The sequence below is a fragment of the Argiope bruennichi genome, chromosome 7 (genome assembly GCF_947563725.1).
Source record: "Argiope bruennichi chromosome 7, qqArgBrue1.1, whole genome shotgun sequence".
NCBI lineage: Eukaryota > Metazoa > Arthropoda > Arachnida > Araneae > Araneidae > Argiope > Argiope bruennichi.
Window position 1 is genome coordinate 126,198,274 of NC_079157.1, and position 25,080 is coordinate 126,223,353.

The 25,080-nt window shown below is 29.8% G+C and overlaps 1 protein-coding gene across 3 annotated transcripts; it reads left to right on the plus strand.

Annotated features, from left to right (window-relative positions):
* The first annotated feature begins 2,092 nt into the window (after window positions 1-2,092).
* On the plus strand, window positions 2,093-11,705 carry LOC129975984 (uncharacterized). Of its 3 annotated transcripts, none has more exons than XM_056089304.1 (3): window positions 2,093-2,142; window positions 4,284-4,330; window positions 10,954-11,705. In XM_056089304.1, the coding sequence occupies exons 2-3, from the start codon at window positions 4,294-4,296 to the stop codon at window positions 11,559-11,561; spliced, it is 645 nt and encodes a 214-aa protein (XP_055945279.1). In that variant the 5' UTR covers window positions 2,093-2,142; window positions 4,284-4,293; the 3' UTR covers window positions 11,562-11,705. The 3 variants fall into 3 exon arrangements, with proteins under 3 accessions (XP_055945279.1, XP_055945278.1, XP_055945277.1); XM_056089303.1 differs by lacking the exon at window positions 2,093-2,142 and adding an exon at window positions 2,945-2,979; XM_056089302.1 differs by lacking the exon at window positions 2,093-2,142 and adding an exon at window positions 3,586-3,677.
* Window positions 11,706-25,080: the final 13,375 nt, after the last annotated feature.

Sequence of the window (25,080 nt, forward strand, 5' to 3'; positions counted from 1 at the left end):
CTCTGAATCTACATTAAAAGAACTTGTACGCCATCAAACAGAATAAAAATTGATTTGAATAAATTCTGATCAAGAAAAAAAATGGACAAAAAAAGCCCCCCTATTAGAAAACAAAGTTTAAAAACTTGAGTTTACAATAATTAGTCTGATGTTTAAATGAGCCTGAAGTTTAAAAGAAGAATTAAATGACAAGAAGAATCAGCAAAATTCTTATGTTGAAAACCTTGCGTGAATATATAATATTTGGGGAGCATGACATTATCAAAACTTTATTCGTGGTGGTACTTAATGAACCATTTTGCATTTGAAGATGGCCTTTAGAGAATTTTTGATGGTCATTTTTTAATATTAGATTTCACTTATCGTTAAAAAAGGCACTCAGAAGTAAACTTAGCACATTTGAATTTAGCACAGATTTAGCACAGAATTTGACCCAGATTTTCATGGCAACAAAACATCGAGTTGTAATATTTCCGTGCAGTAGATCTTATTTGTTACGTTCACTGTAAATACCATATGCATTATTTATGAAATGAAAAATTATAATTATATAATTTATTATAGTTAAAAAGAAGTGACTGTTCGTTTCCAGATGACGAGAGTAGCACTTTTCGACAATAGTATTTTGACAAAAATGGGGAGGATTTACAAATTCGGTAATGTGGGAAAAGGCAACGACCAGCATTAATATTTGAAATATATTTATTAAGATTAAAGTACAAAGGACAAAACATTACTACATAGAACATAAAAGATACATGAGCGTGAGCTACACGTCTTGCAGTCTCACTGCCCAACTCTCGTCTGCCAATAATGGCGGGAAAGCATCACGTGATTAATGACGTGACGCAACATGGCCAGCATGGCGCCATACAGGATACGGGATCTGTCAGCGCTTCCCACAGTAATAATAAACTAAAAATTTCGGCCTATATTATTATAAAGAAAAGCAGAAAGAGTTGAGTTTATAATAGTAAGTTGCTACTCTGTGAATTGATTTTTTGAAGTCGGTATAGCACACCATTGAGTGAAAAGATAACATCTGTTCTTGGGAATCTCTCTCATTGCATTTCAAAACGTTTTCCATTACTCCAAATTCTCAATTATTCTCAAAAACGCTTTCAGGCAGAAAAATAAAATTTGGTCTTTATACCAAAATTGTGAATTTCCTTCACATTTTGAGCAAATCCCGTTCAGTGGAAGTCTATCTGTCCTTCTGTTCGAATATAAGCTAACACGATAACTACACATCGAAGAGAGCTAGATGGATAAAATTTGATACACGGATTTAACATCCATATCATAGACATCTATTAAATTTTGAGTCGAATCCAAAGAAGGGGTTGAATGTCTATCGACCTGTACTTTCAGAAACACGTAAAAACAATAACTCAAAAACACAATGACTGCGGCATATCAAGTCCGATATGTGATTTCGTCACTACAAGTCACTAAGTTTTGTGCAAAATGTAAGTTTCTACCGATTCGAAAAAAATGTGTCAAACACAATTTTGATTCTCGGATACTGCATACGACAGACGAATCGTCAAAGTTTAATATTTCGTAACTAGTACACAATGTACACTGTACATCAATGTCATGCAAAGCGTTCTCTGGAATAACATTTTTATTAGAGAATATGGAGAAAGATTCTTAGACCATTCCCGCTAGTTTGTTTCTATTTTCTTTTTCCTTTATTGCCAATTTTTCCAATTGCCAATGCAACTCATTTTCGTTGACGGGCATTCGTCATTTCATACGGATATATTGCTGCGACATCGTTCGTTTAAAAAATCGGATTTATATACTGGACTTAGGATAGCCGTAGGAAATATAAGGAATAAAATAAGGGAAGAATTTTCATCCGAAAGACACTATTTTTAGGGAATGCATATTAATATTATTTTATGATTATTCAACTCGTGGAGGCAATTTCTGTTTTCTCCAAATGCTGCTTTCTTTTAATTATATTTTATGTAAACGATAGAAACAGGTACCTCTAATCGCACGCCGCATATCTGCAAGTGGGAGAACAGGTGTTAGACTTTTTTTTTTTAATCTATAAAAGTAACCTTATCAAATCATCCCTTTTAAAAGAAAAAAGGTGTGAGGTGAATCGCAGTTATTGACAACAGACAGCAAGTGAGTATCTTCTTTCTTGAGCCTATAATATCTCATTGTCATATTTCAGTGAAGTCATTTCATCTCCCTCGCGGAGCCTAGAAAGAGACAGCACTGCAACTATTAAGCAACTGAGCATCGAGAATTTGATTCATCTCCAGGTTTCAGATTTCGATGAGTCCGAATAAAATATTTTTCAAGTTATGCCAGTGGACTCGAAACTGTGCACCGAATGGAGTCAGTCTACTTTGTAGTATTCACGTACTACACGTAGAGTTTGCAGAGTTCACGTACAAGGAAGGAAATCCCGAAAAATTTAGATACAGATGGGGAAATGTAGATGAGGTAGACTTAGAGATGTCTAAAATGTAGATATTCAACCGCAAGAGAAAATGGTTACTTTTACGCAAAATATTATAGTTTCTTCTTGAAAACTCCGCATACGAAGAAGTAAGGAAATTTAAACTAAATTTTAAGGACTGAGCTTTTATTTGCAAAAAGTTTGCCATTATTCTTGATTAAATTTTATTTATTTATTTAGTGATACTTAAACAATTTGATTTGAAATATCGAATTAAAATAAATGGTTATTTTGGATTGCATAATTCGGTAGTTTTGTTTTCCAACTGAGATAATAAACAATTTGACATCGTTTAAAAATAAAATGTGACAGAAACTAAAACTAAGGTGCTTGAAAATGAATAATGGTGTACATTGAATGACTTACGATAGGAGCGAGTCATTTTGTTAAATGCCGTGACTACTTCCATTATAATCTTCTTGGAGAATGTCCTAAAGTATTTCTATTCTCGCAAAAAAAGTATTGAAAAAGACATCCATGAAAGCGAAATCTACTAGGTAAGTATCTAAGCTCTGTTAAAAATTAGGAAAAGAGTCTTCTTTTGGTTATAAAAGAAATATAAAACGAAAACAAAATCTTTTAGTTTAGTCGCTTATCAAATGATCAGCTTGACATTTTGAAGATAGCTTAAAAAATATATTACCTAGTTAAAGAAAAAAAATCTGTGTTTCAATCCATCCCTTCAGTATTCGGGTTCGAATGATAAATAACATGACATTTTCAATTTTTATTACATTGCGAGTCCTTCAATCAATATAGAACATTTCTAAATAAATGGATTATTTATTACCTCGTTCAAAAATTGCAAAACATATTGAAAAATTATAATTCTAATTTAAACACAAAATATGCATCAGATTTTAATTTATGGGATTTTTCGTAGGAAAATTGAACTAAATATTAGAATTTCATAAAATGAATTTAAAAGATTTAAAATATCATTAAAACGAATATGCATGCAAATATAAAAATCAACGCAACTCCAAAAAGGTGACTTACAAACGAAATTCAAACGGTTTTATGAAGAATACTATTCAAAGATGAAGAATACTAAATAAAACAAATTTTATATTTTCGCAAAAATTCGACTTTTTAACGTAGTCACCTGCCTATCTGAAATGGTAATTAGACGGACAGCTGAAGAGTGCTGCTGTGTTTGGAGAAATTCATTTCATTCTGCTACTCTTCGAATCAGGTGTGTTGATTATATCTTTTCTGTGGTAGTAGAGTGTTCACTTTTGGACGGTGCATCATTTTGACGTTTTGTTTATTTATTTATTTAATTTTGATTCTTTAAAATGCCTACAGAATGGTGAAAATACGTTGATTAGTTCTTCAAAGAAATTCGACTTAAAACAATTATGTATATTTATTTTTTCACAGCAATAAACAAATCTTTGTATTAGGCTAATAGTTATGAGACGAATGACTTTTCTGAGTGCAAAGAGTTAAAATATTCGTAATTCTTATCAACGTCTTTCATTTGGCTCTAGGAAATAGTGTTTTAAATAATATATAATTTCTAGAGAATCACGAGTTTCAACGCCAATTTCATATAAATGTAAATAGGAATGTGTAAACTCGTTTTCTGTCTTCTTCATATTTCCGGAAAAATGAATTGAAAGATGATTGATAGTATTAAAGAGTCCCGCCCTCCTGCATATTTTTAAATGAACTATTAACGAACAGAATAATAACTTTTCATCCATTTGTATTTTGAAACGAAAGTAGGATTTATATTCTCTTTTAAATACCAAGACTACAAAATAACTATTCTCAATTTTTTTTCGAACAATTTCAGATTTCCCGACATGCTTCGAGAAATCCTCTTGTTTCATTTCCTTCTTGGTGAGTAATTTTGCTGTTGTATTCTGCAAACGATTTTTTTTTTTTACAATTATTCTTTTTCTAGAACTGTTTCTCATTCCGAAAAAAGAAAAGAGGGTTTTCGTCTCGTCTTACTTTACTTCTTACTAGCCGCCTTCGGCAATCAGGTGGTTTGCGGGATTGCTGGTCGTTAAAATTTTCATTTAAATATTATATGTAACTTGGTTTTAATAGCTTTTCTTCGCAAAATAATTTTAACCTTCAAAATTTTGACTATGAAACAACTCGGAATATTTTAGAAATTTTACACGATTGTACTGTGTATTTCCCTCATTTTTTGTCACCTCTACTTAAATTGAAATTTTAATTTCAAATAAAAAATTTTAAAATTCAGCGAACAATTCTGCCTTAACCAAACATTTTTTAAAAGAACATTATGAGTACAAAAAATAGAATCATTCAGCAGTGACATTCTATATACATCACAAACTGTTCTTTTTTTCATAATTTATACAATATTTCAGAGGATTATTTAATAAAAATTTCTATAAAAATATCTTATAATTCATTGAAACATTTAAGGCTGAAACTGCATAAAATGTAACTTTTTACTTCATTTCGATCATTTTTCTTATTAGATACGCCTATTGCTAAAGATTTAGATAAAAGATCGTTGAGCTCCGAATTGAATGGATTATATATTATCTATACTTATAATAAAGCTCAATGTGTGTGTGTGTGTGTGTTGGCGCTCTACAGGCCAGGTCATTTGACATAAAGCTAGCAAATTTGGTACATGTATACCTTAGAGGTCGGAAATGTGCACCTGGAGTCCCTTTTTTTGAAATTTTAATTAGAATTTTAATTATTAATTAAAAACTAACTTTTCCGCCAAAAAAATCTTCCATTTTCCCCACCGCCAACTTTTCCGCCAAAAAAATCTTCCATTTTTCCCACCGCCAAATGAGTAAGGCTTTAGTTTTTTTTTTCTCCCAACAGTAATGAGGCTAGGGTTAACATTTTACGGCGGATTATTTCAAAAGATTCTGTTTATTTTCTTAATGTTTTATGCATTTAAAATTAAACATTGTTAATTAATACATGTTTCAGATTCATTCTGAAGTACTTTTGAATTAAAATAACACAGAATAAAGGAAATTAAAAATGTATAATCTGCATAGCGTTACCGCAACTGGCGTAGAAAAATTCACGCATTTGCGTTACCGTGAAAGGCGAAGAAAATTCACGCATGCGCACTGTGTTCTGATTGTTGGCATGACAACCATTATCAACGGACAATTTAAATTACTTTTAGGTTAGTTGTATGCTTTTGTAAGTAAATTGAATTTATGTTAGTTATATATTTTTTGTATATGCTTATAGTTTTAAGTACATCGTTTTTTAAGTAGTTTTTTTTAACCTGTTTTCAATGATTTAAATTATTTTTAGGTTAGTTGCATGCTTTTATAATTAAATTGTATTTATGTCAGTTATATATTTTTTTATATATGCTTATAGTTTTAAGTACATCGTTTTTTAAGCAGTTTTTTTAAACCTGTTTTCGACCGATTATTTTAAACGATTCATTTTATTTTCTTAGTGTTTGATGCATTTAAAATGAAACATTGTTAATGAATCGATCCGTTCATGATGAATCTGAGAAAATTTTATCGACAAATTCTTGAGATATTACATAAATTAAGAAAGATATTCTTTAGTGCCCATAAAGTTTAAACGCTCAGTGACTCTATTATCAGTAATCATATTATTAAAAAAAATGCTTTGTTTCAGTAAAAAAATATTATTATATTAATTGCAGATTAATCCTTTACACTTTAATTTAAAGCATAAATTCTACGAGGGGTAACAGAAAATTAGAGAGATACATATCACGTTATGACTGAAGGCCTTTATAATATTATGAGTGAATTATATGACTATCAAAATTTGAAGTTTTAAAATATTTTGCTGAAGAATCTATTAAAGTTGGAATTGCATAAAATATTTAATTATTAAAATTTTAACGAACATTAAGATTGGCGACCCGGCTGGTCGCCAAAGGCGGCTAGTATATATATAAAGATGTTTGCCTTTAATAATATAGAAATATTGAATCAATAAAGCAGATATTTTAAAGTCACAGAACAGGTTTTTTTTGTTCCTGTTTTTTAAGAACATTTCATGTTATTTCATTTTATACAGACAAGTGCTAAAAATAAAATTTTTCTAAATTTAATTTGCGGTGAGTTAACTTCATTTTTTAAATTTGAAGCATGATGGCAACATGTTGAGGAAAACTGACTTTTCTCTTGTAAGTAGGGATTGCAATACCGGACCAAAATTTCAATACCGGTATTCGGTATTTTTTAAATCTTAATACCGGGATACCGGTTTTAATACCGGTATTAGAAATTTTAGAAAAAGAAAAAAAACAACACAGGTTTTGTTTTTGTTTTATTTGCCAGTTTTGTTAGAGGGTGTAAATATGACAAAAAATAATTTGTAACTTATAATTATAACAGTATATAATCACAAAAAAGTAAAGAAACATCTTATTTATTTAAATCCCAAAAAAAGTGTAAATATCACTATTTCGTCTGTGGTACTATTACAAATTTTTGAAATGTGATCTTAAAAACAATGCATCAATTGTACTGTCATTAAGCTTGAAAAGTAATTTTGTGTAAAAATGACCAGCTGTCGAAATCGCTCTTTCGGCATCTACGCTAGTTGGGGGTTCTGTTAGCAATGCGCGATATACTTTTTCCAAGTATTTACCTCTAAATCCCTCATCTTCAAATAAATAGATTTCTCGTCGGATGATTTTGGATATAGCTGATTTCTGTATTGTATTTTGGTTCGTTGAAATTTTTTTATTTATCGCTAATTCTAATTTTTATTCAAGAGACAATTCCTTTTCACTATCGACAGTAGTGACATCATAGTCTTCGATAATTGAACTGAATTCTTCTGAATGTGGATAGATTTGTATGTAAAAAATTTTAAGAAAATTTACTCTAAACTTAATCAGATTTGAATTGGTTATTTTCTTTTCTTTTTCATTTTCATTATCATTATAATTATGTAAATACCATCAGATAGTTAGATATTTTCTATTTCGGTATGACTTCCTTCTGTGCGATTTTTCAATGCTATATATAATTCTTCAGATAGTGATATGTGCTGTTCTTTCAGTGACTGCAACATGAAATTTATTGATGCATTAGCTGTTAATAAAGTAGAATCTCTCCGACATAATGCCTCAATAGTCAGTTTTATTGGAAGTAGATCTGATATAGTTCTGGATATTAAGTCGAATTCACTATCTGAAAAATTAATTTACAGGTTTAAGTCGATTATTGCTTTTTGGAGTGGATTTCTCAGTTTCAAAAATCGTTCCATCATTAGGAGTAAATTGTTCCAACGTGTTTTAGAATCTAATATTAACATATATTCAGTTTTATTTTCAATTAGTATATATTTTAGTAATATATCCTTTTTATAGGGGAACGTTTAAATATCTTAACAATTTTCCGAACTTTATAAATTATAGGAAGCAATTTTTGATAGGTTAATATTTCATCCTCATTAGCAATATCTTCTTCAACAATTACATTGTCATTATCTTCATTGTCAATATCACTCTCACTCTTACTCTTTTCAAAGTTGGAATCCGAAGTTTTTATATCCACAGTATTTGGATGCTTCTGTTCTTTATTTTTTGGTATAATACATTTATTACTCCTAATTGAATTCCATGTACATAGCACAACTGCTGATTTGCACCAATCAACTTTCCAACTTTTTTCATAATTGTTGCTCCCTCAGTCGTTATGGATACAATATTTTCTTTCAAGGATAATCCATGTCTCAGTAATTTAGAATTAAGCAATTAATTAAGCCATTAATTAGCTTATTAATTTCGTCCGTTTGAGATACATAAAAACAAAAACGTATACTATTTTGCTATGTTCGCGATACCTGAACATATAGTGGAGGCAATTTTAAAAATTTCTAGTAAATACCGAAAAACCGGTATTGAAACTTGTGAATACCGGTATTTCAAAATTGTACAAATGGCTCAAAATACCGGTATTCGGTATCCCGGTATACCGGTATTGCAATCCCTACTTGTAAGTGCACTGATGTCATGCAAGTTTAATGTTTTAAAATCTGATATGAAATATGATTTTGGAAAATGCACTTAATTAAAAAAATTGATTAAAAATAGAAAAACAATTAAACGGCAAAATAATAAGTATCCTTGAAAAAATAATTGTTGAATTTTAAGATAATAGGTGTAATGATGTAAAAATCACTTTGAAGAAATAAAAGGAACATTTTCGGAAATTATTGCGGAAAACTCCAAAGTTTCACTTATTTTACCAAAGACGGCAAGAACAATTCAAACAAGCGTTGATCCATACCATTCGGAATCTATTGATGACTGATTACATTGGATTTCTTATGTGATTTATAAAGTTTTTAAAATATTTTGCTTAGTCAAATTTTATTTTATTCTTCTTATGCCAAAAGAAAAAAAATGGCATCTTTCTCCTAAGTGTAAAAATATGTATACGATTAAAGTTTTATAAGTTTTCCAATATCTGCTGTTCTTTTGAGTTTGAATTTACTTTCAACCTTATCCATGGAGACAGTAAATTAATTTCTCTGTTTGGGGATATCTGCGATGAAAATGAATGAACGGAACGAAAACAAATTTCATATACAGATAATTGAAGGCTATGAGGAGAGGAATCCACAAAAAATGTTTCAAATCTATTATTTTATATAAAAACAGTACATTAAAATTGTATCCCCCCCCCCTAATAGAATACTTTTTGTGTGTTTGTTCCATACTGTGTCATTCATTTCTACATAAATATATTTTTTTTTATCGCTCGTGCATTGAAAAAATTTTTTCAGTTCACTTTCCGTGTGTTCATTGCAATCATTGATTTTAGTGTTTTCATCTAAACAGTGACATAAGCAACTGTGTATGTGTGTGTCGATTTTTTTTTTACGATGACTTTTTTTTTCTTCCGAAATCCATCTCTCATGCCTCCGATAGTCTATATTTGAATTTTGGTTTCATACCGTTCATTCATTTTAGCTGCAGATGCTTCCAGAGAAAGTAAGTTATTTCATGACATTTTGTATATTTTCTTCTGCCAATCTTTTAAACTCTGTGCCTCTGGGCTAGTGAGATGGCCAGGGGAAAACGAAAAAAAGTTGATAGTCCTTCTAAAATATGAAACTGAACGCTGAAAATCGATATGGGGAACTTAGTTACGTTTGCAAAACTCACGAGTTTAAAATCTCATCGAGTCTAGAAAATTTCTCTGCCTAAACAAGCTGAGATAAGGTTTGGTGTTTTGATACACAAGAAAAACGGTTCCTTTCCAAAACTTGAAGTGACTTAATGCTTTCAACCCAAAGTCACATTGGGCTGAAAGCATTAAGTCGTTGTTGGGTGAACATATCCTTAAAAGTAATGTGAAGAAAACCAAAAATGTACTGAGTGATTTTTATTTTGAAGATGGTATCAGTAACATTTGTAACTTTCTATTGTTGTGATGACGTTCTTTTTTTTGTACGAAGACTCATTTGCCAACTGTGCCCAATTCTTGATTCGGTTTGAAAGTTGTAACATAAAAATTGTACCAAATATTATTTGTTTAGCTTTCCTTAGTTTTGAATTCTCATATTTATATATGCACGATTAGATAGACAAAAAAGACCGTGAAGCAGTTGAAGTAAAAATATGATACAGATCTGTAAACTTGCTGCAAAGATTACATGTAAGAAAGAATACTTTTAAATCGTTATTCACAAGATAGGCAGACAAAATTCTCTTTGGTCATTTTGCCCATAATTCGATAAAAATTTATAGTTTCCGTGACAAGAACCGTGTACTTGAACTATGGATGGTCATAATGTCACCCCTCACTTCATAAACGAGATTATCTTATCAGAATGGAGACATGGAAGGACAGGCAGAGAAGTTTCATAGATGGATTCCATTCAAAATGTACAGAGAAGGTACAATTCATAGAAATGTACAATTTTTTTTGAAAGACATTACATGTAATTACAGTAGTCTGTTTCGTCTCTCTCTTTTTTTTTTTTTTTTTGTTATTTTATTCATAATCCACACGTGATATATTTACCAAAGATAGAAGAATAATAGCGCAATCCCTTTTTTATTTCGGCATGCTTTAAACTTCATTTTACGAAATGTTAATAAAAAATTAGAATTTTACGGGAAAAATACACCACGATATTATTATGAGAAAAACTGAAATTTTCCCTCCATTTAGGATCTAATATTTTCCAAATACATGGAAATAAATACGCACACACATTTCAAAAATTCGTTTCAATGAAATAAAATAAAATAAACTTTATTTTCTAGAAGTTAATTTGTTAGGCATATAGTTATTGTAAATATTTTATAGAATTCTGTGTCAACTTAGATTACTGAAAAACGACGATAATATGAATGCCAATTCACTCTATTCTCATACGGTAAATGTTTCTTGGCTCTTGCAACAAATATATAAAATCCATGTTAACATTGGAAGTGACTTGAACACTGTGTTCCCTTTAATACTTCTGCCTTACATTCAAAATTTCTTTCGCAGGAGTGGCTTTTGCAGACAACTCAGCCAATCAATACGTTGACAATGTATTGCAGTCATCACTTGAGCAGGAACTTCTTTCTGCAAACTTACTTCCAGCTCGGTTGCCCGAGTTCACAGCAATTTTGGGATCTACGAAGTATGGTAAAGGCCTAATAGAAGTCCATTTCACATTCGGCAATGTGACTGGCCTGGATAGAATTAAGAGGAAAGGGGACTGTACAGGGCCCAGGACTTACAAGGGGGAGATCAGCATCAACTGCACTCTCAGCTTGTTTCCTCTGCAGTCGGCTCACAGAACAGTGGTCAGGAACTCCACATATGCAAATGTTGGGAAAGTGCAAGCAGCTGTCACCGAAGTACTTGTTGACCTGCAAATTGTGGGAAGACCCCAGAATTATGTGGGTATCTTAAAGAAGTTCGAAGTGGGTAACTTAGATACACTTACTCCAGTATTTTCGAACATTCCCGCTTATATAAGAGGCGATCTACCCTATCTTCAGAAAACTTACAAAACTCATGTATTGGGCAATTTATATGGGATCCTTAGTCAAAAATATGCTGATGCTTTACGTCGAGCTATTGCTTTAAAACCTGTGCCACGACAGTAAATGAACGAAAAACTATCAAAAAGGACTTTTTTCGAATTTATCCTTTTTACCTTTTGCAGTAGATTAATTATTTTTTGTTTTCTTTTTTGACATGTTCTTTATTAAAATGTAAAAATTCTTGGAATTAAAAATGATTCGCGCATTTTTGTGTGTTTGTTTTCACTATAATGATAAATCTGATTAGCGCATCGAATGATTGAAATTTTAATTTTAAACTTGCAATAAAGTAAAATTATTAACTCATTTAAAATGCAAAAATCACTTAAAAATGCTTCAATATCCCAAATGCCCTTATATTATTATAAAAATTAAAATAATATATATCTCAACCAGAATGTGTCATCTAATTAGGAAGTGAAGTAAATTCGTATTTCAAGGAGTTAAAACTGATTTCATCCTCTTAATAACTTCTGCCTGAAAGAAAAGAAATATATATTCAAACTAAATTCTCTAACAGTCTGCATATGATGTTGATAAGTTGTTTAGTACTTAAGTGGTGCACAAGAAGCTCCATTTTTACAAAAGATTAACTGTGGATGGAATAAATTTTTTGTGTATGCTGCTGACCAAAAGATTCGATGGTTTAAGTTACGAGTAAAATAACATTTTTTCATGTATTATCAACTTACTAACTGCTGAGTTTTTTAAATCCATGCAATGTAATAAATATACGAATTGTATCGTATTTTTATGAGAAATTAAATTCTAGTAAGGAATTTTTAAAATTAAAAACTGAAGAAACTTTCTCTACTACAGACCAGCATTTCTACAGACAAAGTGAGAAAATGGAAGAGATATTCAACAAGATTGATACGAACATTATATGGGTCGTCAGTCGAGATTTTAATCATCAAAACTAAAGCCAAGTATGCAGTGCAAAAATCAACAGTTATTTTAAACAACATGCCATTATTGTTTTAAGAAAAAACATGCGACTTGACGGAAATGGATTATATAAGAATAAAAGATCATGTAACTTCAAAGCTCTAGGAGAATATTTTTTTTACTACTTTTTAATTATGTACTTAAAGGGTAAATATTTATGTTCAGGGTGGGCTAAAAATAACGTAAACTGATTCGAGCCGTATTGTAAAAAACGTCTAAACACATGTAATAAAAATATATTTGCATAGTATTCGGAAATGGGGATTTCGATTTAGACGGAGGGAAAATAAGTTCTAATTTTTACTACAAACTACAGTATATGTGAGCAAACTGGTCGAGTCATTTAACCATGAAGATAGTAGAAATTACAATTTCCAATACAAATTTTGCATTTTTGTTGATTTGTGATGCTATATGTAAAACACATATAACAGTAGAAATGTAGGCAAACTGATATCAGATGGAGCGTTACGTCATTATAAAAAAGTATTAAATAAACACTTAAATTAATTACAATATAAACACAAGTAAATGCGGTTTGCCCCAAATGACAATGAAGCAAAGAAAAAAGTTTTTTCAAGTCCACGAAGGTCATACAAAAATTTAATCTTATAAGTGGCTGAATCTATTTTCAACGAACGAGATGAGTTCTTTCCATCTAAGAGAGATGTGCAAACTAGATTCAAAGTTCAGTTGTGGTTTTTGAAGTTAGGAAAATGAATGCAAGAAAAGTATATTATTAGAGAGCTCAAGCTTAGAATGCTTTAAAAAAGGCAGAATAATTATTTAAAATTTCCTTGCGATTTGTCATTTTTATGTGACAAACATAAAATGATGAAAGGTGAAAAAAAAAAAAAAACTGCATGAAGTGCGCTTCAGAAATAAAATGATGAATTCCAACTAAAGTGAAATATCAACGCATTTAACATTAACAGTAAGAGGAAATAATCGATGAAGTTGTAAAATATCTGAATACATCTGCATATATTATAATGTATCTGCATATATTACTTGAAACAATTCCAAAATAATGTTCTTAGGAAAAATAGCCATATGATCATCACTATACAAAGTGTAGAATATATATACAAATGTCATTTGGAAACATAATACAAAGAATATATAAATTCTTTATATATTTTATTTGTATTAAATAAGCTTTATTAGTCGGTTTAATGAGTTAAAATGACCGTCATACTTCATCTTGGTACATGATCAATGAATTAAAACAACCGTTGACAAATGAATAAGGTTGGAATTATGATCTCTATTTGCACTGAGTGGTAGAAAAACTAATTTAGCCAAATTTTCTAAACTGGATTTTAACTGTCTTATAGCTTTTTAAATATCTTTTTTTTTTTTTTTTTTTGGAGACAGTATTTTTTTAAATTTCTCACATTGAAGTGTCGTAGTGAAAGTATTGCAATCGTCGAAAAAATTTCGAACTTAAGATTTTGATGAATCTTCACGTTTAAGACCTCCCCGCGTCCAAAAAAGTAAAACATTGGGTCAATGTTCGTCTGTGACAAAGATAACTCAAAAACACTTTGAGCCAGTCAATTGAAATTTGGAATAGGGTCTTTACACCAAATGTGTTGATTTCTATTCACTTTTATGCAAAATGAATCAGATGAAGACCGTCCGTCCGGCTGTTCGAATAAGAGTTAACATGATAACTATAAAACGAAGACATCTTGATGGATAAAATCTGTACACAAATTTAAAATATCTCTCCAATTCGGAGCCAAATCCAACAAGTGGTTAATTTATTGTCGATTTGTACTTTCAATCATTTTGTGACTGCAACTGCAACTGCAGCTCTTTATCAAACACCGGTTTCACTCGGTTGGGAAGAAACAGAAATTCGCCTTTATTAGAGAGTATGCGAGAAAGTTTTGGAAAGACCATCCTTGCTGACTTTCCGAATACATAAGAGGGTAGAATTCCGAAATAAGCAAGTTTGGAATCTATCAGAATGCTTCATTTTATTCAGAGGATATTCGTACTTTTCACATATGACTCATTCCCTTCACAAAGTGATGAAAACATTTCTGTACTTATTACAGACCGTTTGGAGAAACTTCTACAGAAACAAGAAAATGAAAAAGCATATTTATGATGCCAAAATAGATGAATGAGAATGAGTTTAACTCACGGATGTTAAAATAAATGAGAAATTTAACAGCTGGCTTTTACAGATTAACACGTGAGAGATACAGAAGTAGATTCTTAAAAGACATGTATCCAATGACAAATAAAAATATTTCATCTCTGATACCTCTCACAAACTTTTATAATTCTCTGTTTACAATTTTTACCAGAATTTACACTTTTGATTAAAGCAGGAAAAATCCGCGAATCAAGATATTCTTAAAAATACTATAAATAACTAGATGTTCGTTATTTTAATTACTATATACGTTTCAATTTTAATTTATCTTTTATTATTATAATATTTTTCTATCAGACTCAAAACCAGATAGAACCACTCGTATAGATTCAAAATTTAATTAGGTCGATCGATTCATCGATGATTAAATTCTGAAAATATTAAATAACGTATTATCGTCAGAAACACACAAATGCACAACGTTTCAAATTGTAGTGCATCGAGAGGAAAATCGATTTTAAATTTCATTTTTATAAACATGAAAAAGTTTAAAAAATGTTTTAATAAACGCGAGTACAAATTGATAAAACATAGCCATCTTTTAATGTTTGATAATATATTTTACAAAGTTATATTTTACTTACTAAAAAGGTATTAAAAAACTAAAGTAAATTAATTAAACTAAAATAAATTAACAATTTATTCTTTTATGCAAATTTATAATAATGAGCTTTCGAAAAGTTACCTATAAATAGCTTTGAATGTCTTACTACTATAAATTTTCATTGGATACAATTGTATTTTTTTAAAATCAAATGTCTTTAACAAATAATGTTTACCAAGCAAATAATTTTTAATGTTCAAACATGAAACATAAAATAAATAAATTGCTTGTGAAATGACAATAGCTTGTGAAATCAAATCAAATTTCTAACTAAATTTATTTTAATTCAATCTTTATAAACATCAAACCAGTGAAAAGAAAGTTTCTAAAAAGAGGGGAAAAAATCATGCACATTTAATTAAATGCTTTATGATTTCCATTTTTAAAGCAAGATTTTCATTCTGCTTTGAGAATGAATAAGAATTTTGCTTTTTGGAATTTTGAATGTTTTGGAAGTTTTTTCCTTGAGAATTATTTTGCTCATTTTGGTTTGATTCGATTCACATAGAACATGTTAAATCAAATCAAAATAAGAGTAGTTGCCAAAAAAGTGTAAATTCAATAAGCACTCACTCTCACAAAATTGATGAAAAGGATTTAAAATTGATTTTAAGAAATGATTTCGACAAAAATGCATTTAAAGGGATTTTTTTTACTCCTATGAATTCATGACAAAATTTTCAATTTTTCTACAAATTTCCCTTCTTTTTTTTTTTTTTTTATTAGCCAGACATCTTCAAAAACACACAAATGCGATAATTTATGTTCTTTCTTGTGCCTTAATTGCCGCTAGAGTTCTCTGGTATCGAAAATATTTTTTTTATATAAAATTAATCTCTTTATCTCAGATTGCTGTTTCAAGAAATTTTGAAATTTTCTTAAAATTTCATTCTATTTTTACAAATCAAGCTTATTCTGTGATTTTGAATGAATTATCGCATAGTCATAACCTTTAATAAATGACATGTAAATTGCTTCGAATATTTCAGTCCCATTTTTCTCATTGATATATGAAAATCAGTTATATTCTATTTTTAGGAAAATGATCATTTCCTGTTGAATCGCAAACTTATTTTAAAAATACGACTTCAATTAAAATAAACACATAAGTCTCTTCTATTTATTCTTCTTTCAGAGAAAAAATGTTCGAAAATTCTTTTTTTTTTACTTCAAATTTGAATTATAATTGTATCATTTCAAACACCCCATTTCATACCGATAAGTCAAATTCTGTTCTTATTCCTTGGTGCTGGCGTTCTGTTCCACGATAATTATTTGAAGGAATTTAAAGTTATTTTAAAATTCTAATTTTTCAGTAAATCAGCTCGAAGATTCAAATTATTCGATAAACCATAAATTACTTTCTATTGAACAGTTTTGATAAAAAAAAAAAAAAAGGAAAGAAAGAAAGATCGCCCTTAACGTGACTTTTCTTAAATCTCCAGTTACGGATTAGATGTTTTCATTGCTTTTAATTTTGACAAGGAGTATGAGTTTTGATTTAGTAGAACCGAAAGTTCACTGAATTGATGAAGAAACGTTGCAAGGAATTTGTTACAAATATCCTCACGGTAAAGATAAAAGATAAGGTGGTACTAGTTCAAACAATTAGTTCAATATGAAAAGGCCAAATCATTTACAGTATCAGTTCCATGGCGAGCTGTATAGTTGAGGGAGTTTATGTATACATGTGAATATCGATGAAGAGGTCGTGACCAAATTTGATTCCAAAAATATTGCAATCTATTTGTTCCTAAATAGAGATGGAACGAAGAAGTATTGCATGAATTTTGCACTTTTCATTTAAGTGCAAAACCATATAATAGGTAAGCCACAAATGCTTCCTATTTCGATCGTTTAAAAAAAGCTATTAGTTATCATCTTCTGAATATGTTTTCTTGAACCAAAAATTTACTTATATTTCGTTCTATAGCAAAATCTCTGGCTTCAGATATTTATACCATTTGAATTCCAGTGATGAACTGAAGGAGAAAGCAAGTTAATGAACAAATTGAATTCTATCACGAGTTAGAATTTTCCTGATCGCTGAGTTGATCATAACTCTCCAGCAGGATCTCTTATCAACATCTGATTGAGTAATGGGAGGTACTCTTTTTAAGGCTGTAAGAAATAAGGGACTCTAAATCCAATCTTCCATCATACTAAATACAGCCGAAAATACGTCATCAAATGGCTTACGTTTCTGAGATAGAAAGTAATGTAGAATTTCAAACCATTTCAATTTAAGAATATTCCGTGGAATTATCAGAACATGCAGCAGAGTGAAGTGTTTTTTAGGAATTGTATTCAAATGCCTCAGTATCCGGTTTTTGATTGATGTTTCACTGAATTCAGATAGGAAATACCAGTAAATATATTCAGAGCCGGTTTTCTCTATGAAGGGGACCGGGTGCAAGAAGCCATTTGGGACTCTGATTTTTTGTGAAGTAAAAAAAATATACAAAAACGAACATATATTATTAAAGCATGTTTATTGAATGCGTGATTTTGTTTTTGCAATTACTTCAGAAAAATTACAATTTTTCGCAATTTCTTTTTCGATGCTTAATATAGCAAGTGCTTTTAAGCTTCTGAACGCATGCTTGACCGAATACAATTCTTTATTAATTTTAATTTTCTGAAAGAGTGTCCTTTTCTTACGTTGCCAGTTACTTGCTATAGTAACTGGCAACGTAAAGAAAAGTTTTAACACAGTTAATACATTTAGAAATAACTCATTCTAATTATTATTTAAGATGTATTTCATTCAAAATCAAATACCGTAGCAAACTAATTTTTCTGGATTAAGTTTTCATCTGCATCTTTTGTTATAAAACTTTACAAAGCTTTTGGAGCATTTCTCTAATTCATGTTTTTCTAAAGTTTTTATATCAGTGATTCATTAGAAATCATAAATATTATTTGGTGTACTTTTAAATCTATCTCCTATTTGTAGAATAACAGTATCAATTGCAGTGTTAAAAAGTAACACCTAATTCCTCTAAAAGGTTTTTCATAACTTCGTCTTCTGCTAATTCGGAATATAATCTTTACCTTTTTTGAATTCGTTTTGCAGGAAAATGTTCTGAAATGTTCAAATTAAGTGCTAGCACTTTTGCTTTGTCGAAAAACGTGTTAAATTTTGTTCTTAAATTTTGGATTTCAGTTTTAACTTTATTGACTAAATTGAAAGCCATGTCAAGAACAATTGTTTCTACTTGAAATAGTTTATTCATAGTGTTAATTTTGGGCAATATTGCAAACCCTACTATTAAACATAAAATAAATGACATTTCTTGTACTGCATCCAATAAACTTTTAACTTCGGATACCACTGTATTATCGTTACTTACATAATATAGCGGTACATTACATTACATTATAACATTATAGCATTACAAATTTGCTCAAATTGTGTATATACTGTTTTAACCGAAACGATTTTGGCGTCACAACGAGTGTCACATAAAGGTTTAAGAGTAATGTTTAAATGCTTTTGTACAATTTCCCATCTTTTTGTAGATGCAGAAACTAATCAATATAAACGTTACAATATCCCCAAAATATTTTTACAATATATTATTCGAAGTGGCACCACAAATTAATAAATTAAAGGAGTGTGATAAGCAAGGCATATAAACTGCATGATGGCTTAGAGAAAGTATTCTAGACTGTACACCTTTATATTTCCCTTTCATGTTGCTACCGGTGTCATATGCTTGTCCTCTACAATCCATAATGTCTAAATCAAGCTCACTTCATTTTTCCAATAGAGTTTTTGCTAGTCCTTCTCCAGTCACATCATTTGCTTCAACAAACCCTATAAATGACTCATATATACTTAATCTGTTCTTTTCAAAAATTTACATTCTTAATAAAGACTGAAGTTTGTTTCTTATGGGAAATATGAGAAGTGGAATCCCTTTGGATTCGGCAATAAGTGGCTACTTTTGTATCATCTTTAATTTTGTCAAGAACTTCGTTTCCTAATGCAGGAATAGTTTGTTTTTTGTGATGTATGTTCTAAGTCATGCACAATTCTATTTTTAGAATTTATTATTTTGTTTATATGATCCATCAGCACAGGATCGTATTTACTTAATAATTCGATTAAACTTTAAAAATTTCCATTATTAGACGTTCCTATTATTTCATGGTTTCCTGGAAGTGGAAGATTATTACACGCTAAAAATAGAATCACATCTGCAATTCTTTGAAATAATAATGCAAGTCATTGCGTTTCCTTATTTATATTAACTTGATTTGTTTTATCAATAGTCGAAATATAAATTGAGTCGTTTGAGTAATTCTTTCCAAGCAATAAATGAATTAAGTGACAATTAGAACGCTCATGATCTAGAATTACATTTGATAACTTTTTCCAGTTATTATAGAAACCTATAAATCGTGTAGGGATTTCATTTCCCCAGGAAAATAATGTACATCAAACGCGAAATAACGAATCTTGCGTTTTTGAATAAATCAACCAGCTGCGATGCTGCATTTCATCATTTGGCACTTTTTTTTTCTTTTTTTTTTAAAGTAGTAATTGGTAAAAAAAAATGATCTACCTTCAGCATTCTTAGCAAAAATTCCTTTGTGTTTGTGAAGAAAACCTTACACGATTTATAGGTGTCTATAATAACTGGAAAAAGTTATCAAATGTAATTCTAGATCATGAGCGTTCTAATTGTCACTTAATTCATTTATTGCTTGGAAAGAATTACTCAAACGACTCAATTTATATTTCGACTATTGATAAAACAAATCAAGTTAATATAAATAAGGAAACGCAATGACTTGCATTATTATTTCAAAGAATTGCAGATGTGATTCTATTTTTAGCGTGTAATAATCTTCCACTTCCAGGAAACCATGAAATAATAGGAACGTCTAATAATGGAAATTTTTAAAGTTTAATCGAATTATTAAGTAAATACGATCCTGTGCTGATGGATCATATAAACAAAATAATAAATTCTAAAAATAGAATTGTGCATGACTTAGAACATACATCACAAAAAACAAACTATTCCTGCATTAGGAAACGAAGTTCTTGACAAAATTAAAGATGATACAAAAGTAGCCACTTATTGCCGAATCCAAAGGGATTCCACTTCTCATATTTCCCATAAGAAACAAACTTCAGTCTTTATTAAGAATGTAAATTTTTGAAAAGAACAGATTAAGTATATATGAGTCATTTATAGGGTTTGTTGAAGCAAATGATGTGACTGGAGAAGGACTAGCAAAAACTCTATTGGAAAAATGAAGTGAGCTTGATTTAGACATTATGGATTGTAGAGGACAAGCATATGACACCGGTAGCAACATGAAAGGGAAATATAAAGGTGTACAGTCTAGAATACTTTCTCTAAGCCATCATGCAGTTTATATGCCTTGCTTATCACACTCCTTTAATTTATTAATTTGTGGTGCCACTTCGAATAATATATTGTAAAAATATTTTGGGGATATTGTAACGTTTATATTGATTAGTTTCTGCATCTACAAAAAGATGGGAAATTGTACAAAAGCATTTAAACATTACTCTTAAACCTTTATGTGACACTCGTTGTGACGCCAAAATCGTTTCGGTTAAAACAGTATATACACAATTTGAGCAAATTTGTAATGCTATAATGTTATAATGTAATGTAATGTACCGCTATATTATGTAAGTAACGATAATACAGTGGTATCCGAAGTTAAAAGTTTATTGGATGCAGTACAAGAAATGTCATTTATTTTATGTTTAATAGTAGGGTTTGCAATATTGCCCAAAATTAACACTATGAATAAACTATTTCAAGTAGAAACAATTGTTCTTGACATGGCTTTCAATTTAGTCAATAAAGTTAAAACTGAAATCCAAAATTTAAGAACAAAATTTAACACGTTTTTCGACAAAGCAAAAGTGCTAGCACTTAATTTGAACATTTCAGAACATTTTCCTGCAAAACGAATTCAAAAAAGGTAAAGATTATATTCCGAATTAGCAGAAGACGAAGTTATGAAAAACCTTTTAGAGGAATTAGGTGTTACTTTTTAACACTGCAATTGATACTGTTATTCTACAAATAGGAGATAGATTTAAAAGTACACCAAATAATATTTATGATTTCTAATGAATCACTGATATAAAAACTTTAGAAAAACATGAATTAGAGAAATGCTCCAAAAGCTTTGTAAAGTTTTATAACAAAAGATGCAGATGAAAACTTAATCCAGAAAAATTAGTTTGCTACGGTATTTGATTTTGAATGAAAAAGATGTAAATAACGCACAAGACATATTGCAATACATCTTAAACAATAATTAGAATGAGTTATTTCTAAATGTATTAACTGTGTTAAAACTTTTCTTTACGTTGCCAGTTACTATAGCAAGTGCTGGGCACTCTTTCAGAAAATTAAAATTCGATACAAGATTCGATACAAGAAATAACATTTATTTTATTTTTAATAGTAGGGTTTACAATATTATCCAAAATTAGCACTATGAATAAACGTTTTCAAGTAAAAACAATTGTTCCGGATTGGGCTTTTAATTTAGTCCATTATTTTAAAACTGAAATCCAAAATTTAAGAAGAAAATTTAACTAAATTTTTAGACGAAGCAAAAGTGTTATCATGTAATTTGAAACTTTCAGAACATTTTCGTGAAAAACGAATTCGAAAAAGAGAAAAATTATATTTCGAAACAGCAGAAGATGAAATTACAAAAAATTCTGTTGATAAATTTAGATATTATTTTTTAACTCTGTAATTGATGCAGTTATTGTACATATAAAAGATTTAAAAATATTTCAAATTAATCACTGATATAAAAAATTTAGAAAAACATAAATTAGAAAAAAGTTCCAAAAATCTTTGTAATGTTTTATAATGACGATGCAGATGAATACCTGATCCAACTAATTGTTTTGCTACGGATTTGATTTTGAATGAAAGAGATGTAAATAGCATTTAATACATATTGCAATATATACTAAATAATAATTACAATGAGTTATTTCTAAATGTATTAACTGTGTTAAAACTTTTCTTTACGTTGCCTGTTACTATAATAAATGCTGAGTGTTCCTTCAGCAAATTAAAATTAATAAAGAATTGTCTTCGGTCAAGCATGTATGATTCAATGCGCTAAGCAGCGGAAAGGAAATGGCAAAAAAATTGTAGTTTTCGTAATGAAGGGCAAAAACAAAATCACTCATTAAATAAACATGCAATAGTGCTCGTGTTTTTTCCCCCCTACTTTGCAAAAAATGTAGGGCCAAAAGTGATTTTTTCACTCGAACCCTTTTATAGAAAAGGCCGGCTCTGAAAAGAGAAGATAGATTAATGCAACTGCTATAAAGATTTTTTTTTCAATCAAATAGCACCTTGCAGACGCATATGTCGTATAAGATAAAATTTGTATTCAGAATGTGCATTAAAGAATTCCAGGCTCACAAACATGAAACATTAAACGACAAGCATTCAAAAAACTAATTAAACAATGTAAATATCGTGACTTGAATTGTATTAATAATTTAAAGACTTAAACTGTATAAATTATCCAAGTACATCATCCATGTACTCTCACAAAATTAATAAAATCTTTGAAACTTCTTTAAAAGATAGGCATAAGAAAACTATGAAATATCAGAGCATTGCTTTGTAAAAAGGGCTGAGAAAATGGATAATATGGAAGAAAAAAAGCTGAAAAATATAAAGAATAGAAAAAAATTTCTTTTTTCAACATAAGGCTACTTTAATGAAATCTTTGGAAAACAGCAGGCCATTAGACGTCAGAAAATGAATGCAGAAGAATGCGCTGTCATCCATTCGATGCATTTTCATTCATCGCATCATTATCGTTTATAACGGAAATGGAAGAATTGCCATCTTGCAGTTTCCAATGCAAAGTCGAATTTTCCGTCACTAGTCTCTTCATTTCAGTATTGCCTTGAATTTTTTTAAATTATAGTATTCATTAAGAGCTACTAAAACCTATTAAAATTTAGAAAACTGTTAAAGTTGGAAATAAGGCAAATATTAAAATTCTAACATTTATCGCCAACTTACTTTTTAAGTGAAAAAACGTTCTAAAGACCGTTATCCAGTAAGTAACAATTTTCCTTTTGTCTAAAAATCTTGGCTCACTATTTTTTTAATTAAAATTGTATTCAGTCGTATGTGATAAGCATTTCGGAGTTGAAGTAAAAGTGATTTTTTTAAATCAAACTAAATAATGAAACAAAATGTACAAAATAAGCAAAGACTTGTTGCTGTGATTTTGTTCTTTAGAACTTTCTTTTACCATACTTGACTAGACAATTCGATACATTTGCATATGTTTAAATGCAGCTGTATCGACTATTACAGATATTAAACAGTAACAGTGAAAAAAATAAATTAATAACAGTTTTATTGATATCTATAATATAATTATGAAAATAGTGTTTTCAAAATTAGAGAATAAAAGTGTGCAGATTTTTTTAAATGAAAAAACTTGATCTTACGTGGTATTATAATGAATGTCTAGAGAGTAGCTGATATTGTAATCTTTAAGGGTAAAAAAAAAAGAAAAAGAAAAAAAGAAGTTATTTTTTAACAATGCTTAAAATAAACAATCGCAATGCTAAAAGCCAATGGAGCAATAATATTTAAGATCAACAGAATACATATTTAAAGAAATTCGATGCGTTTAAACTAAAGTAAACATTCCATTATGAAGTCTAGCCGACCACAAAATTTTAGCGGGCTATTACACTTTAAAGTTTCCAGATACATTGACATTTGAAAATATTATCAATTTAAATGAAAGAGATTCATCTTACTTATCATTTGAATTTTGTCCCATCTCACAGTCAAATGCTGAATTTAGTAAACATAATGTGGATTTGAATGAAAAATTGTCGTCCAATATCAAAAAATAGTCATACTAGCAAAAAGTAGAAAACGGGCAGCAATTATAGGATTCGCCAATTTTGTAATTCGAGTAGGTTTGTGTGTGTGTGTGTGTGTGTGTGTGTGTGTGTGTGTGTGTGTGTGTGTGTGTGTGTGTGTGTGTGTGTGTGTGTGTGTGTGTGTTGCCCTTGCAATCTGTTTTGTAGTTCAAGACTCCATTCTGGTTGATATATGGCACTGAAGAAGCACCGCGTGCGTACCTTAACGAATAAAACCCCAAAAGCGCAAACATATAGCATATTTTTATAAAAATGGTCAACATTCTCTGTGCTATACAATATTTCAAATAAATGACAGTATTGTAAGGCAACTTCTAACTTTTCTTTTTTGTAAGCCCATCGATGCATACAACAGCTGCACACTAATTATTTTAGAATTCTGCTCGATAGAGCATTCCTGATGTAAGTAAAGCATTTAAACGTTTAAAGAGCACTGCCATCAGTAAACGGATACATTTTAGTAAACTTTGATCTCGCATGAGTAGCAATGAATCTGAGGAGGAAAAAAAAACTGATTTCGAGATTCTGTAACTAAAGGACTAAAAGAAAGAAATCATCATTAATAACAAAATTTACTTCACAGAACACGAATAGAAATGTATTTTCAAGAAAGAGTTTTGTTTGCAATTTTATGACTAAATACCTGTTCCAGCATTCTCAAGTGACACGTAACTGAGAACAAGAACTGTTCAATGCCAGCAAGGTGCAGGTGTACGAATATACTAGATCAAATAAGCAAAATTCGAAGATTTTTAAAATATTGTTTCTTGCGCAATTGTGTGAAAATTTTAAAAGTTCGTAACAGTGAATTTTCACTTTTTCAATGACACCTGCTTAAAGACTTCTTAAAGTAATAGCACTATCTTTGTCTGAATAGAATACGTTCACTAATATTATATTAAATAAC